The following is a 17511-nucleotide window of genomic DNA, read 5'->3' on the forward strand; positions in this document are numbered from 1 at the left end:
TCAGTAGCTACACGCTAATCTAAGCACTAAGCTAACGATCAGCGAGCCTATACAGTATACAAGTGCTAACACTAGCAGCCTGCTTTTTATTTTAGTCTGTACAGTGAAATGTTCAGTTGTCTGTGTCCGTGCACTGAACATGTACGGTATGTTATTATTATTATATTTTTGTATTTGATGAAAGAAGAAAGCTACAGTTTACTCTCCAAGTTGTCTCTAAGACAGTGGTTCCCAATGATCCCAAACCTTTTCACGTCAAGGACCCCCAAATTGACACTGATCAGCCCACGGACCCCCATTTGAAAAGATATGCCAGGGACCCCCATAAGAAGATTGTAGCAGTGATTCTCAAATTTCTCCACCAGTTTAATTTCAAGGACCCCCAGTTTGACTACGAACCCCCATTTAATGCCACTTCTATCTCTGAGACCCCAATTCATATTGTAAAATCAATGTTAACCCTAACGGGTCCATTTGGTTCCAAACTATCCTTTTAGCTGGGGACCCCCTGGAACTCCCTCAAGGACCCCTGGGGGTCCACGGACCCCACTTTGGGAACCACTGCATTTTGAGTCTCTACAGTTTACTCTGTAACCTCCAAGTTGTCTCTAAGAGAGTCTAGAGTGAAATATTGCACGTTGCCTCAGCTTGCAAAAAAACTTTCTCATCTCCTAATTTTTATACTTACAATGTCAATGATGTGTAAGAAGAGTACAGTAGAAAATACAGTAAGTATATATGCTACACAATGGAAAAAAATATGGATTTCACGACGCTGTGATCGGTATCGGCAATATCGGTATCGGCCTATACTGTTTCCAGTGATCGGTGATCGGCCCCAAAAAACCTGATCGGAGCATCTCTAGGTCAAACCATGTGACTCCCATTGGAAAAGCATTGTGGCGGCCATCTAACAACAGACAAGACACAGAACATGTGTTTGATATGTGTGTATGGGCTTTTCAGGGCTGCAATTCCCAAATGTGAATCTATCCTATGCTGCCTCCTTGTTGTCACTGATTGACTTGCATACATGCAGTGGGCAAACCCAGGTTGACCTTGATCCAATAATATGTCCAGACTCTGTGTGTCTCATGTTCTAATGGTTCTTCCTCCAGACTCATATATATATATATATATATATATATTAAGGCTGTCAAAAATAACGCGTTAATGGCATTAATCAATTGCGTTAATTAATTGCGTTAAAATATTTAACGCAATTAACGCATGTTAGTGTTCCCCCTAACATGCGCCCGTGCGCGCGGCTCAGGAACGTCCAGAGCATAACAAATCTGTCACTGTGTAGCACACAGTCATGATTGAACAACACCAGAGAGATAGCTTGTGTATTGTAGTTTGGTTGCAAAGTGGTTTGATTCTGTAACTCTGTTGCGTTACTTTGTCTGCCTAGCAAAGCCCCATTAGGCTACACTGCACACACACACACACACACACACACACACACACGCACGCACGCACGCACACACACACACACACACACACACACACACACACACTACTAGTGTTAGCTATCAGCGCGCTGCAAGAATCACTCGGGTCCGTCGCAACTTGTGGACATTTTGAAAATGCCGTTAATGTTTGTCCGGCTGGTTTCGTTTTGTCCTACGCGATTACGTGAATCAGCATGGCTGCGCCTGCAGTAGGCTATTACCAAAACAAACACATGGTACTTTTGTGTCGCACATGGAAAGCAACTGAAAACGACCATGGATATATTAAAGACAGTTCCCCTGTGCTGCTGTGCTGCTGTGCACAGCGGAGATATAATGCACAACTCCAGGTACGAACCAAAACACTGACTGAAGCTGATTCACGACTAACTATCTCCAGACTAGTCCTGCAGTCCCGCAATGAAGGAGAGACAATCTCGCCTCTCACTACAGTCCACTACAATGCCATTCTAGCCTTAAAACCTACATTTATATGTTATTCAATAATTACTTTAGCGCAAAATATAGGCTTTTCTAAACCAAGCCCTGTTTCCAAAAATGCTTATGTGCCATTATTGTATTTTGTGAATTTCAATTAACTATAGTCTACAGTTTAACCCATTGCTTCTCAGCTATTTTAATTAAATTAAATTGATAGAAAGTAGCCTAGGCCATTTTATTATGATTTTCATCTCTGGACTGGGACCCCAGTCTCCATTCATCCATCCATCCATCTTCAACCGCTTATCCCTAGTCGGGTCGCGGGGGCAACAGCTCCACCAGAGTGTTCCAGACTTCCCTCTCCAGAGCAACATTAGTGACTTCCTCCTGGGGGACCGCAGTCTACATGGCCAAAAGCCAGTGTTGATTTAACTCAAAGTGTAGGCTAGGCCTACAAATGCTCACATCACATCATGGCTATACTAAATGCATTAGAAAACAAAAAACATTCAAAAACGAATGTATATCCTCTTTCTGTCATTTATATTTCCATTTCCACAACAATAAACAGGAAAACATGGCATATTTGGACATAGTTCGAATGGTGATTAATCATGATTAAATTAATTTTGAAGCTGTGATTAATCTGATTAATTTTTTTAATCATTTGACAGCCCTAATATATATATATATATATATACATATATATATATATTCAGTAACACATATATTCTAATGGTTCTTCCTCCAGGCGCTGCAGGCTCCAGCGTGTCATGAGAACCTGGTGAAGGTGGGAGGTTACATCTTGGGAGAGTTTGGAAACCTCATCGCCGGAGACTCACGATCCAGGTGTGTATACTAGGAGGAGGTGTGTGCTGTATCCTAGGAGATGGGTTCTGTATGCTAGGTGAGTGAGTTACCATCCGCTCCTGACCGGATCAGAAACCTGAGAATGTGTGTGTGTGTGTGTGTGTGTGTGTGTGTGTGTGTGTTCCAGCCCTCTGGTCCAGTTCAACCTGCTCCACTCAAAGTTCCACCTGTGCTCGGTACCGACCCGCGCTCTGCTGCTCTCCTCCTACATCAAGTTCATCAACCTGTTCCCGGAGGTCAAGGTCACCATCCAGGATGTGCTGCGCTCCGACACGCAGCTGAGGAACGCTGACGTGGAGCTGCAGCAGAGAGCCGTGGAGTACCTGAGGCTGAGCTGTATCGCTAGTACCGATATACTGGTAAATATATAAAATATACACATAATACCTGAGGCTGAGTTGTATCACTAGTACTGATATTCTGGTAAATGTATAAGAGTTTTCTGGTAAAATTCTATATATATAAAATGACAAGCAGCAAGCTAGCAAGCAGCAAGCTTTGCCTTGTGCAGTAGTTAACGCAGTTTGTGGATACCTTGTCACCAGACGTTTATCATTGTTTATTCTTTACTTATTTTACCAACAAAGAACTTTCCCTGCAAATGAAATTGTTTAATTGTTTAAATAGTTACATTGTTTACCTGGTATTAGAGATCTTCACGGGCTCCCCGATCCGTAAATACCCAAGACCCGCACGGGTCTGATCCGAGAAGATCTGTACTACTGTGTGACTACGTGTACGGCGCGACAGACAGTGACGCTCTTCACTGGTCAAAGAGAAATGCAATGAAGTGCCGTTTAACGTATGCAATGTTTTAGGCTGGTTTAGGATAAGATTACTGCAGCCGTGCAGCGTAACAACAAAAAAGTTTGGATTGAAATTGAACCAAACAGGCCTAGGCGGTTGCGTAACCGTCTGGGCACCCAACTGGTAATCCAGTCGTAGTGTGCCGCGGGTTCGACTCCCGAGCCCGACACGGCCTTTACTGCATGTCTTCCCCCATCTCTCTCCCGTTTCCTGTCAGCCTACTGTCTGTCCCTTAAAAAAAAAACAATAAAAAGGCGTAAGCCGCAAAAACATATCTTTAAAAAAAGAAGAAGAAATGAACCAAATTGTGACGGGTCCATCCAGGTTTTTTTTTTTAATATGTTATTATTTAGATAGTATATTCTTTAGACTGATTCTAGTTTCTTGCTTTACCTGTGATCACTGTCTCTCTGCATTCTATGTATGTGTTTACTGTTTACCTTGTTTACTCTGTCTCACTTTCTCTCTCTCTTCCTCTCTCTCCCCAGGCTACAGTGTTAGAGGAGATGCCTCCGTTCCCAGAGAGGGAGTCGTCCATCCTGGCTAAGCTGAAGAGGAAGAAGGGTCCGGGCAACGTTCCCGACATCGACGAGGTCCGCAGGGAGAAGGAGAAGGAGCGCAACGTCAACGGAGGCACCGAACACACCAATAGCAAGGTAGTGACTGCACCCACGACCTGACATTTATAACTACCGTATGTACACAAGTTAGTGACTGCACCCACCAACCTGACATTTATAACTATGTATACAAGGTAGTGACTTCACCCACCGACCTGACATTTATAACCATGTATACAAGGTAGTGACTGCACCCACGACCTTACATTTAGACTGCACCTGGGCAAACATCTAATTCCTTTTTTGGGTGTTGAGCTAAAAGGTTTGGGACCCACTGTCCTACCGGATAGTGGATACACTGCTTCATCAAATTATGAAGCTCTCTCCGTTTATTCCGTCTGTCCCTGTGACTGCTCCCTCCCTTCCTGTAACTTGTCCTCCTGGGTCAGTCCTCTCCCTCATTGGTGGTGGACCTCCTCACCAGCCCCGCCGCCCTCCCTACCAACAGGCCCCGCCCTGTCTCCTCCTATGGCTCCTCCTCCCACCTGCCGCCCCCCCTCGCTCCTCGCCACGCCCCCATCATGCTCTCTGCTCCCACCATGGTACAGTGAATGCATGCCGCACGCGTGTGTGTGTGTGGCGTGCTAACTGACAGTTAGGTGGTACTGTTGGACCTAGTGGAAGCATGCTGTGTGTGTGTGTGTGTGTGTGTGTGTGTGTGTGTGTGTGTGTGTGTGTGTGTGTGTGTGTGTGTGTGTGTGTGTGTGTGTGTGTGTGTGTGTGTGTGTGTGTGTGTGACTGTGTGTGTGTGTGTGTGACTGTGTGGTGTGCTAACTGACAGCTAGGTGTGCTGTTGGACCTAGTGGATGCATGCTGTGTGTGTGGTTTGCTAATTAAGTAGGGGTGTAACGATACATTTCATGTAATTGCCACTAAAGATCGCGGCTATTCCAGCAGTCTATGCAGCGTCCATCTGTTCGAGTCAAATACACTGAGCCGAGCGTTGCCTAGCGACAGGGAACCCTACGGTAGATATTAGCGACACCATTCTGGATTAAACCCATTCTGAACGGGAACCCATTTTGGTGTTGGCATCATGTTATGCTTTAGCTATTGAAAAATAGCAGATCTACAAGCTCATAGCACGCCACCGAGTGGCGCGCTACGAGCTTGTAGGTCTGCTATTTTTGAAAAATCGAAGAACGACTGACATTTTTAGAATCTGATCTCGGGTCAGAATGGGTTCATCAGACCAGTGTGTGTCCAGTGGAAACCTCGTATGAATCTGATCTCAGGTCAGAATGGGTTAATAAATACCCCAAAAAAGACGTCAAAGACGTTCCTGGCAGGGAAAGAGTTGCCTGAAGAAGGTCTGTAGGGACCCAAACGTTGCCTTCAATAAACATAACTACCCTTGTACCGAGCAGATATTCAGTGTGCGTGCGAGCGTATTTTTCTTTATTAGGAAATATTATTTATTCAGTCATGCATGCAGTATTACATACATACATATTTTAGTAGTGGTTCTCAAAGTGAGGTCCAGGGACCCTCATGGTTCCTTGAGGGGGTACCAAATGGACACTTACAGGTCTGTAACTCTGAGAGTGTATACATGGAACTAAATGGACCCTTATGGGTCTGTAACTCTGAGGGCTCTATTTTACGTGTCTTAAGTACCAGGTCTTATGACTTAAATAAAGACCTGGAGGTCTTGACTTAAGTCATAAGACCTGGTACTTAAGACACGCAAAATAGGGCCCTGAGAGTGTATAAATGGACCCGTACAGGTCTGTAACTCTGAGAGTGTACACATGATGGAACCATGGACCTGTGGTTCCATTTGTACACGCTCAGAGTTATGGTGGTCCTCAAAATGAAAAGGTTTTAGAACCACTCATATTATAATTGTATCAGACGACCCTGAAGTCCACATAACCAGCTCTGACAGTGTGATAAAGTCCAGTTTCCAGACATGGTTCCAAAATGTGATTGAAACCATTCTGATGTTGGATCCGGTTCCTCAGGACCAGTGTTGATGATTACAGCAATTTTGTATGTAGTTTTAGTAATTAGTCTTTTGAATAAAATCTATTTTGTTTTTGTCACATTTTTGTCATCTGATATGTTTTAGTGATAGTCTAGTTTTAGTCGACTAAATTTCATAAGATGTTTAGTTGACTAAATGCACTTTTTTGCCAAAGATGTATTTTTGGCCTTGCCTTGATGCTTCATAAAGCCTGATTTTACACTTGTTTGCATGCTGAAAATAGCAGATCTAAAAGCTCATTGTGAGCTTGTTGTGAGCCCTACCCCTCTTGCTCCTCCTCTTGCATCATCATCACGCCCCAAATGACTCCTCCCCCCCAGGTTTCCCCCACCCCTTCCACTGACCTGCTGGGCATAAGCCCCGCCCCTCCTGCGGCAGCCAGTCTGCTAGTGGACGTCTTCTCCGATGGCCACTCCCCCCTGGCCATCGATGTCTCTGCCCCCCCTGCAGCGGCTGTGTCGGACGAGAACTTCCCCAGGTAGGAGGAGCCTGACTCCAGAGGCCCCGCCTCTGCATCGCTGTTGCCATGTCCGCTTATTAGAAGTGACTGGGCTTTTTATTTATTTTTCTGTAAATGTCACACTTAAATATATATTATTTTGGGCTGGTTTCTAAATTGTATTGCTTTTTTGGGCTTGTTTCTAAAGTGTAGTTGTTTATTTTTTGACTTGTTTCTAAAGTGTAATTGATCATTTGAACTTGCTTCCTAATGTGTGTTTGCGTGCATGTAGGTTTGTGTGTAAGAACAACGGTGTGCTCTATGAGAACCAGCTGCTGCAGATCGGACTCAAGTCAGAATACAGACAGAACCTGGGTGAGTTATAATTTCATCATTAATTAGTTACATCTTTAATTACATCTAGGGGTGATGTGTTGTCTCTCTTCAGATCCTGTGTATGTGAACCATATATGTTGTATGTGTACCATATGTTTTATGTATGTTCTTAAAATATGTTTTCAGGTCGTATGTACGTGTTTTTCGGCAACAAGACGTCAACTCAGTTCCTCGACTTCTCATCATCTGTCATCGACCAGGAGCCCCTTGATAGTCATATCCTTTAATTTACATAAATACATAGTCATTATCATATAATTTAATTTACATAAATATATATTCATAATCATATCCTTTCATTTTCATAAGAACTTTGGTCCAGTCATTTAGAACATTGGTCCAGTTCAATTAGAACATTTCTGTCTATGCAGGTAGGTTCTACTGTTATCAGCTGGGTAGGGCTATATACAGGTAGAGGGAGGATAGTCTCATGTAGCCAAACAACTATTCCACAATCTGGAACTATACATCCATTCAAGACAATTGATTTTAAAATATCTTTACATTTTATTTATTTATTTCCATTTCTGCTAAGCAGCAAGACATATCTGCTTCGATGGTTTGTATTTATATTAGGATAGATATGCGCAATTGTAAAGACAAAACGGAAGTTGGGAGGAGGCTTCACATCCACTTTCTCCCTTTCCTCCCCCACAGTGTAAACCATAACCCCTCCCCCACAGTGTAAACCTTAACCCCTCCACCACACTGTAAACCATAACCCCTCCCCCACTGTAAACCATAATCCCTCCCCCACAGTGTAAACCTTAAAGGGCCGCTGACACGCCCCGAAATTAATATGGGTGGTACAGCACATCACGTGGTCTGACTAAAAACTGTTTGAAACTGTTTGAAACAGGGCTACGGCGCGCCGCGCTAGCAACAAGTGGCTGCTAGCTCAGGCTAGCGTTTTTGACGGTGCATTTAGGTCATATTTGCTATAAATGTAATTGAAAAAATATATTTTTTCGCTCGAAAATCCTCGTTACAATGACATTGAGTTGACGTGTAAGTTTTAGGGTAAACTGTTGCATAATCGCAATTTCGCGTGACGAGTTCCATGTTCTCCGTCTCCCCCCGCTAGACAGGCAGTGGTAACCTGTGAAGCTCCGTGCTGCGGAGCCCTGTTCAGCACTTAGCCGTGTTTGAGGCCATGTCTGCGGGGGGAGACGGAGAGCATGGAACTCGTCACGCGGAATTGCGATTATGCAACAGTTTACCCTAAAACTTACACGTCAACTCAATGTCATTGTAACGAGGATTTTCGAGCGTTTTTTTTTTTTTTTTTCAAATACATTTATAGCAATTATGACTCTAAATGTGACACCAAAATAGTAGCATAAGTTGCTATGCTACTACGGCCACCAAGCCCGGCGAGCCCGCATAGATGTCGATGGGGAAAGCTTGTCACACTCTGACGTCAGAATCATGATAGCATTGTTTGATAGCCGTTCTTATCTCCCGAGGGGCGTGTCAGCGGGCCTTTAACACCTCCCCCACAGTGTAAACCATAACCCCTCCCCCACAGTGTAAACCATAACCCCTCCCCCACAGTTAAACCTTAACCCCTCCCCCACAGTGTAAACCATAACCCCTCCCCCACAGTTAAACCTTAACCCCTCCCCCACAGTGTAAACCATAACCCCTCCCCCACAGTGTAAACCATAACCCCTCCCCCACAGTGTAAACCATAACCCCTCCCCCACACTGTAAACCATAACCCCTCCCCCACAGTGTAAACCATAACCCCTCCCCCACTGTAAACCATAATCCCTCCCCCACAATGTAAACCTTAAAGGGCCGCTGACACGCCCCGAAATTAATATGGGTGGTACAGCACATCACGTGGTCTGACTAAAAACTGTTTGAAACTGTTTGAAACAGGGCTACGGCGCGCCGCGCTAGCAACAAGTGGCTGCTAGCTCAGGCTAGCGTTTTTGACGGTACATTTAGGTTATATTTGCTATAAATGTAATTGAAAAAAAAAGAAATCGCTCGAAAATCCTCGTTACAATGACATTGAGTTGACGTTTAAGTTTTAGGGTAAACTGTTGCATAATTGCAATTTCGCGTGACGAGTTCCATGTTCTCCGTCTCCCCCCGCTAGACAGGCAGTGGTAACCTGTGAAGCTCCGTGCTGCGGAGCCCTGTTCAGCACTTAGCCGTGTTTGAGGCCATGTCAGCGGGGGGAGACGGAGAGCATGGAACTCGTCACGCGAAATTGCGATTATGCAACAGTTTACCCTAAAACTTACACGTCAACTCAATGTCATTGTAACGAGGATTTTCAAGCGAAAAAATATTTTTTTTCAAATACATTTATAGCAATTATGACTCTAAATGTGACACCAAAATAGTAGCATAAGTCGCTATGCTACTACGGCCACCAAGCCCGGCGAGCCCGCATAGAAGTCGATGGGGAAAGCTTGTCACACTCTGACGTCAGAATCATGATAGCATTGTTTGATAGCCGTTCTTATCTCCCGAGGGCCGTGTCAGCGGGCCTTTAACACCTCCCCCACAGTGTTAACCATAACCCCTCCCCCACAGTGTAAACCATAACCCCTCCCCCACAGTGTAAACCATAACCCCTCCCCCACAGTTAAACCTTAACCCCTCCCCCACAGTGTAAACCATAACCCCTCCCCCACAGTTAAACCTTAACCCCTCCCCCACAGTGTTAACCTTAACCCCTCCCCCACAGTGTAAACCATAACCCCTCCCCCACTGTAAACCATAACCCCTCCCCCACAGTTAAACCTTAACCCCTCCCCCACAGCTGAATGTCCATGCCAAGCCTGTGGAGCCCCTGGTGGATGGAGGAGCTCAGGTTCAACAGGTCCTCAACATCGAGTGTGTGTCCGACTTCACAGACGCACCGGTACTCAATATTACATTCAGGTACTCAATATTACATTCAGGTACTCAATATTACATTCAGGTACTCAACCTTAGATTCAGTTATTCTCCCTTCCCTAAAACACCATGGACAACGCTCCACACATCTCTGACTCATCTCCCTCCTCTAAAACACCCTGGACAATGCTCCACGCATCCTAGACTCTCTCCCTTCCCTATAAAACCCTGGACAACACTCCACACGTCCCAGACTCTTCTCCCTTCCCCAAAACACCCTGGACAACACTAAACACGTCCTAGACTCTTCTCCCTTCCCTAAAACACATGGTTTTGGTTTTCTGGACAATGCTCCACAATTCCACAATTGTTTGTATGGCGGTGCCCTCCATTGTGTGTAGTTATTAATGTGTATTATTTAACCGTTTACATGCCGTTGGCCCATTACCATAGGCGGTATTGTGAGGGCAGTGCCAGCGAAATGCGCAACATCAACAAAGAAGAAGAGCCATCTTCCGGCAGAGCCGGAAGTGATTGCCCTCACCATTCAGGCTCCAGGCACGGTCACGGGCACGGCCATGATCTGCCGCCCGGAATAATAACATTTATAGCGCGACCTCAAATTAATGTTTTATAGGCTCTAAACATGGTACTTTATCTCAATCTGATTATCTCAATGTTAGATCGCGTGTGTGTGCGTGCATGATGCTAACAACGGTAAATATAATACTATAATTCTGGATTAAATGACATTAATCAAACACAAGATTTCTCGTTTTGGCAAACGAGGGTTTTTTTTCAATAAATAATGTGTTTTAACATGGTTGTGTTAGGTACGGAGGTGTCCTCCAGAACATTGCGGTTCAACTCCCAGTGACTCTCAACAAGTTCTTTCAGCCCACAGAGATGAACGGCCAGGACTTCTTTCAACGATGGAAACAACTGGGAGCGTAAGAGCTGTCAAATCATGCTATTATGATAATCATTAACATTATGTTAATATTACAATATATAACATTACATTATAATTATGATAACTTCTATTATAACATAAGATATTTAACATCACATTATAATTATTATTATAACTTCTGTTATAACATAATGAAACAGCTGGGAGTGTAAGACAAATTGCCATGCCCCTCCCCCCTGTGTTCAGGCCTACACAGGAGGTGCAGAAGATCTTCAAAGCCCAACATAGCATGGACACTGAGGTCACCAAAGCTAAGGTAACTTCTATCACTAGAGGGCACCAAAGCTAAGGTAACTTCTATCACTAGAGGGCACCAAAGCTAATGTAAATTCTATCACTAGAGGGCACCAAAGCTACGGTAACTTCTATCTCCATTAGAGAGCACCAAAGCTAAGGTAACCTGGGAGGAATTGATGATTGTGATTCAATTCAATGTTTGTTTTGTAAACACCATTGACAATGAAGGGAAAATTGACGTCATAATGTGCCTCATTACGTCCCATTTTCTCTTACTCTATTTTGGCGTTATTTACGGAGTAAGCCAAACTAGCCTGCCAAACCCGGAACCTCAGTTTTCCAGGGTTTATATTCTTTAATCCATGTTTTCATCCGATCAAATCGTTAGCTACTGTTCGTTAGCATAGCACTCACAGTGGCCACGGCCATTTTGAAGATGCGCGCGCATCCACTTGCATTCTAAGCCCTGCATTCAAAGCCTTGTATCTCAGAAACGTCATTGAGGGACCGTTTCTGGGGAAGACAAGGGTTTTCAATGCCCGACAACAGGCGCTGTGATACTCACGGGAATTGTCTTTTAATGGCGTTTAATGTTTGTTTGTTTGTTTGTTTTACATCACCATTACATCACCTAATCAACATGAGTTAGACTTTAATATATTAGTGCCCCTCACTTCACACGGGTGTGCTTCATACCTTAGCATGGCAGATTACATAATTATGATTATAATTATAAATTGGGGAGAAACGGGTTAAAAAGACAGAAAGTCACACCCATGTGAAATGAGCGGGGCAGTGTGTGTGTTTGTGTGACCCAAATGCATCACCAATTAGCTGACTGCTCAGTGTGAATGGCCCAGCGGCTCAGCAGTGTGTGACCCGAATCATACTGGGGTCAATGGGTCGTACTCTAAACAGACATAGAGACATTGGAGTGGTGTGCAGTGCTGTGCACCTCTCAAAGGCGACAAAATTCTGATGACTGTGTGCGTGCGTGCGTGCATGCATGTGTAGATCATAGGCTTCGGAGCAGCTCTCCTAGACGGGGTGGACCCCAACCCCTCCAACTTCGTGGGAGCGGGGGTCATCCACACCAAGACCACCCAGGTGGGCTGTCTACTGCGGCTGGAGCCCAACACACAGGCACAGGTACACACACACACACACACACACACACACACACACACACACACACACACGCACACACACAGACACATACACACCCACACACCATGGCGTTGAACTGCCTTGATTCAGTTGATTGATTGAATACTTTATTAACAGTTTGCAGAAAAAAGCTCAGTAAAGTGCAGTTCAATACAAGGTCTGCTAAAAGGATTTAAAACCCAAGAAAGATCTGTGCCAATGGCGCGATTTCTCATGTTTAGCTACTTTACCCATCTGTTCCAATGACGACATGCTCGTCATTTATTGATTAATAATGATTCAGATTGATATTGCTGATATTTTACCGTATAGTAGCGTCCCCAACACTATGCAACGTTTTTCTCTGAATTGAGGTGATTGAACATGACGTTGATCTTAGGAGCTCAATAAAAAGATCTGCACTACTGCGGTTACAATATAACGCTATTGATGAAAGTGAAAGTAGCGACCAGCAGATCAGCAATGGCAGATAACTACTTCCGGTTCACTGGGGTGAATTACAGGGTTTTCAAAATAAAGGGCCCCATGCAATCTGTTGGCAAGGGGAGCCACAGTGCCAGAGTCAATGGTAGCATCAAATGAGATAATGTGACCCTGTGACCTTTGACCTCTGTGTTGTGTCCACAGATGTATCGTCTGACCTTGAGGACCAGCAGAGACACGGTGTCCCAACGACTGTGTGACCTTCTGTCCGACCAGTTTTAACACACACACACACACACACACACACACATGCATGTGCACACACACACACACACAATTCACCACATCACCCTCCATAATCTCTCTTCATGTCACCCCATACCCCGTCCCCTCCCTCCTCCTTTAGATTGGAATTGATACAAAATGTACAGAATGTAAATTCTTTTGGTTTTGTCTTTTTTTATATATTTTACTTATATAAATGTATATGGAATGCCTGAGTTTTCCGCACGCACACACATTTACTAGTATTTCTTCTCCAGTATGTATTCACCACTGTGCCTTTAGAGAAGCTGCTGCACTAATATAATCTCAACCCTGACCGGGGGGTTCCCCAGGGCTCTGTACTTGGCACCTTATGTTTTTTCTTGTGCTTTGTCGTAAAACGGAGCCGATCTACAAGCTCACAACATGCTGTGTTGTCAGGCATTGAACGCCAGATGAGATTACTTTTTTACAACAGATTAACAGATTGTAGAAATTATACAGTTCAACGAAAATAGACTTGATTTGGTCCTCCATTTTAAATTCATCAGAACATTTAATACAGACATACAAATATATACACTCCTATGCAACAAAATAAATCATTACATACACAGTTAAAAAAAAAAGCCAGTGCCAGTTTCGAATTGCCCGTAAGTGCTCTTTGAGCGGTTTTGAAGGAGTCTAGTAGGGATTCACATTTCTTAACGGCTGTTGGTAGGGCGTTCCACATTTGAGTGGCATAGGAGCTAAATTAATTTAACCCCTTGTTGGAGCCGAATTGGATTGAACATGATTTGTGGAACTACCTACCTGGGTTTACTCTACCTCCTGAGCCACTGCCGCCCAGAGAATCTATTACTTTGCTTTTGTGTGCGTTGCGAAGCGTTGTGATCTTGTAGATAGCATTTTTTTCCCTATTTTTTCGGCGTATATCTATTCTACGTCCGAGCATAGACACGGTAACGCCCCGCCTGCCTCTGATTGGCCTACCGACACTGCCCGTCTTGCTTGTCCTCCGAGATGCAAGGGTACTCCGAGGTGGGAAATAATACAAGTACAAGAGAATAACTTGTAACTTAAATATTTGTAGAAATATTGTTTGTGCCGTTTGCTTTGATTGAATAATTGATTGAACACTTATGTACTATGATTTGATTTGGCTGTGTTATAAATTAAAGTGTTAGTGTATAGTAAACTAAACTATATTATACTAAAAAAGATAAAGATCAAGGGAAAAGAAACCTTTTTACAGTACAATAATGTTTCAAGTTTACACGTGTCGACTACCATGTATACAAATAAACAGGCCAACAGCATAAACAATTATTAGTTTGCCTCATCTAAAAAAATAAAAGTTACTGTCGAACGTGCCAAGCTGTCATTCTCTTGTATTATATCGTACTTGTATTATTTATTTATTTATGTCCCACCACGGAGTAACCTCGCGGCAGACTATCCAGCATGTATCTTCCACCTCGGAGGAAACTCTGGCAGTGTCGGTAGGCCAATCAGAGGCAGGCCTCACCACGTCTATGCTCGGGACGTAGAAAAGATATGCCTTTTTTCGTCGTCAAAAAATGATTGTACCAAGTATAGATCCCTGGGGGACACCAGGTGGTTTGAATGTACCTCTGGCCTTTAGCTTGTTTGTTTATGGAAATACTCCCAGGCGCCCACCAGGGGGGCATAATGCCATCTCATGTCACTTTGTTCCTTATTAGTAAACTAAAACACATGTCCCTTATTTATTGAACTGATAACTTGATAAGAGACACACTGTTCCTTATTACCGAATCGGTTATAAATACGGCTACGGGGTCGACTACCAAATCAGTTATAAATAAGGCTACGGGGTCGACTACCAAATCAGTTATACCGGAAAATAAAGCCATCTGTGTCACAATTATCAGTGTGACAATGACACCATGTTGCCTTGTGTGAGTCTGTGACCGCCCCTTGCTAGAGTAGCCTCGCCTGTAACTCCAGGACGCTGGAGCTGTTTCTGAAGATCGTATGGAATGAATGTGTAAAGGTTGTCCTGGTATCCTAACCAGGACTTGTGGTGGACATGTTCGTCAAATGTTATTTTTAAATGAGTGGTCAATAATATTACCAAAAACTCGTTATTAAAAAATGAGATTTTTTTTTTCTTTTTTTTTCTCTATGTACCGGTTTATTTTTATAATCAAAGATTTGTCACAGACATGGAAAAGTCTCACTAGATCCTGATCTAGTTTTTTCTGTTGGTGGTTCTCAAAGTGTGGTCCTGGGACCCCCAAGGGGGTCCTTGAGTTCCAGGGGGTCCCCATGCAGCACAATGAATGATAGTATAGAAAGGAACCAAATTGGACCCGTATGGGTCTGAAACTCTGAGAGTGTACACATGGAACCAAATGGACCCTTACAGGTCTGTAACTCTTGAGAGTGTACAAATGGAACCAAATGGACCCCAGAGTAATGCATTTACTCTGTGTCTCAGAGGATTGCTGTATACAGGTTGTTTACTGTACTGTGCATTTCAGAGGAGATCTGTAGACAGGTTGTTTACTCTGTATCTCAGAGGAGAGCTGTAGACAGGTTGTTTACTCTGTATCTCAGAGGAGAGCTGTAGACAGGTTGTTTACTCTGTATCTCAGAGGAGAGCTGTAGACAGGTTGTTTACTCTGTATGTCAGAGGAGAGCTGTAGACAGGTTGTTTACTCTGTATCTCAGAGGAGAGCTGTAGACAGGTTGTTTACTCTGTATGTCAGAGGAGAGCTGTAGACAGGTTGTTTACTCTGTATGTCAGAGGAGAGCTGTAGACAGGTTGTTTACTCTGTATGTCAGAGGAGAGCTGTAGACAGGTTGTTTACTCTGTATCTCAGAGGAGAGCTGTAGACAGGTTGTTTACTCTGTATGTCAGAGGAGAGCTGTAGACAGGTTGTTTACTCTGTATCTCAGAGGAGAGCTGTAGACAGGTTGTTTACTCTGTATGTCAGAGGAGAGCTGTAGACAGGTTGTTTACTCTGTATGTCAGAGGAGAGCTGTAGACAGGTTGAACGTTTCAAGCTAATGGAAAACTAAAGCCTTTGTTTCTGTTTTCCGGAAAGAGAATGCAAAAATAAAGTATTCCCCTATCCATTAGGTGACTGAGTACTATAAGTAACTAGGAGTGCATTTAGTGAACTGAGCTGCTCTATTATAGCTCATTCTTTTAGGGCCATTTCTTATAGTGGTTTTGCCTTTTTTTATCAGTTGTATTGTGTTTTGTAGCTTTTCATTGTGTTGTTCTTGTTTAAGTATTTTACCCTTTGATTGATTATGTGCTGTTTTAATTCTCATGGTTGTCATGCTGCTCTGTAAAGCACTTTGTAACCTGGTTTGGAAAAGAGCTACAAATAAATGCATTATCATATTATTATTATTATCTTTTGATCATTTTTGTATTTATTTTCTAACAAGACAGACAGACACAACTAAATCACCAATGCGCACATAGGTGGCCATACACAGGGACAGCTAGAACAATGAAACTATAACAATAATAAAATAAATAAAAAAGGGGAAAAAACAGTAAAGACAAGAAAACAAATTTGATATATGTGTGTGTGTGTGTGTGTGTGTGTGTATAAATATACTATAGCTAGCTAGTAAAACTCATGTGTCAGCAAAATATAGGATTTTTTTCTTTTTTCTAAAGACACTACAGACCAGTACAAACGCAGACAAGACAAATAAGACATGTACAACTACAGTACAGTACAGAACAGGGTCTACATAGTACATACAGAAAAGAGAATTATCATATGAGCATTAATACAGACACTGTAACCTACCTGGGTGGAATCAACACATTTGCTGATGTGTTTTTGTTTACTTCAACTTTGAAATGTGCAACATGAGAGGACAGACTTACAAGCTGTTATTTTAATGACCACGTCATAAAAGAGTTGAAAAACGTCAGTCAGACACATCATTGTGATGTCATTGGACCTTTTCGCGTCCGAATCACTATCTGCTAAAACTCAATTTGAGCCACAAACATGAAAAAATCACACTTGTATGTTCATCACAATGATGACGTCGTCAACATGATGTCTAATCATTGATATGAGCACATTCCGTGCTCTAACTAACACACAGACAGACAGACACAGACAGACAGACAGACAGACACAAAGCTGTGAATAGGAGCGGCTGCACCGCTAAAAAAGGTTATTGATTGGATCATGTTCAACCCAGATTCGGCACAAACAAGGGACTAAATTATTTATGCTCCTATGCCACCAAAATGTGGAACGCCCTACCAACAGTCATTAAGACATGTGAATCCCTTGACTCCTTCAAAACCGCTCTCAAAGGGCACTTACGGACGGCTGCAATTTGAAACTGGCCCCCGTAAAATCTGAATCCCCCCCCCCCCTTTTTCCCCTCACTGTATATGTTTCTTTTCCCTTTTTGCTTCCTTTATGATGAATTCCTGTTCTGTTCTTTAACTATATAGAAGTGTGACAAGTGTCTATTTGTACGTCTCTAAGGGCTCATTCGGAAATACCGCACCGGAGCACACGGGCCTATTAGTTTGCATTGCACAG

The 17511-nt window shown here is 43.3% G+C and overlaps 1 protein-coding gene across 2 annotated transcripts in view; it reads left to right on the forward strand.

The window, feature by feature from the left end:
* The window catches only part of LOC310854942 (AP-2 complex subunit alpha-2), a 40461-nt gene extending 24121 nt beyond the window's left edge, over positions 1–16340 (forward strand). The window contains exons 13-24 of one of the 2 annotated variants that reach the window (XM_083759709.1): positions 2647–2744; positions 2893–3124; positions 4061–4228; positions 4582–4734; positions 6500–6657; positions 6911–6993; positions 7141–7229; positions 9791–9915; positions 10704–10820; positions 11030–11099; positions 12095–12229; positions 12875–16340. In XM_083759709.1, coding sequence (XP_083615835.1) covers positions 2647–2744; positions 2893–3124; positions 4061–4228; positions 4582–4734; positions 6500–6657; positions 6911–6993; positions 7141–7229; positions 9791–9915; positions 10704–10820; positions 11030–11099; positions 12095–12229; positions 12875–12952 — 1506 coding nt within the window. In that variant the 3' untranslated portion in view covers positions 12953–16340. The remainder of the gene's footprint in view (positions 1–2646; positions 2745–2892; positions 3125–4060; positions 4229–4581; positions 4735–6499; positions 6658–6910; positions 6994–7140; positions 7230–9790; positions 9916–10703; positions 10821–11029; positions 11100–12094; positions 12230–12874) is intronic. The other variant, XM_083759710.1, reaches the window with a different exon arrangement.
* The last annotated feature ends 1171 nt before the right edge of the window (positions 16341–17511 follow it).

The sequence above is a fragment of the Protomyctophum parallelum genome, assembly GCF_964188405.1.
Source record: "Protomyctophum parallelum genome assembly, chromosome: 2".
Taxonomy (NCBI): Eukaryota; Metazoa; Chordata; class Actinopteri; order Myctophiformes; family Myctophidae; genus Protomyctophum; species Protomyctophum parallelum.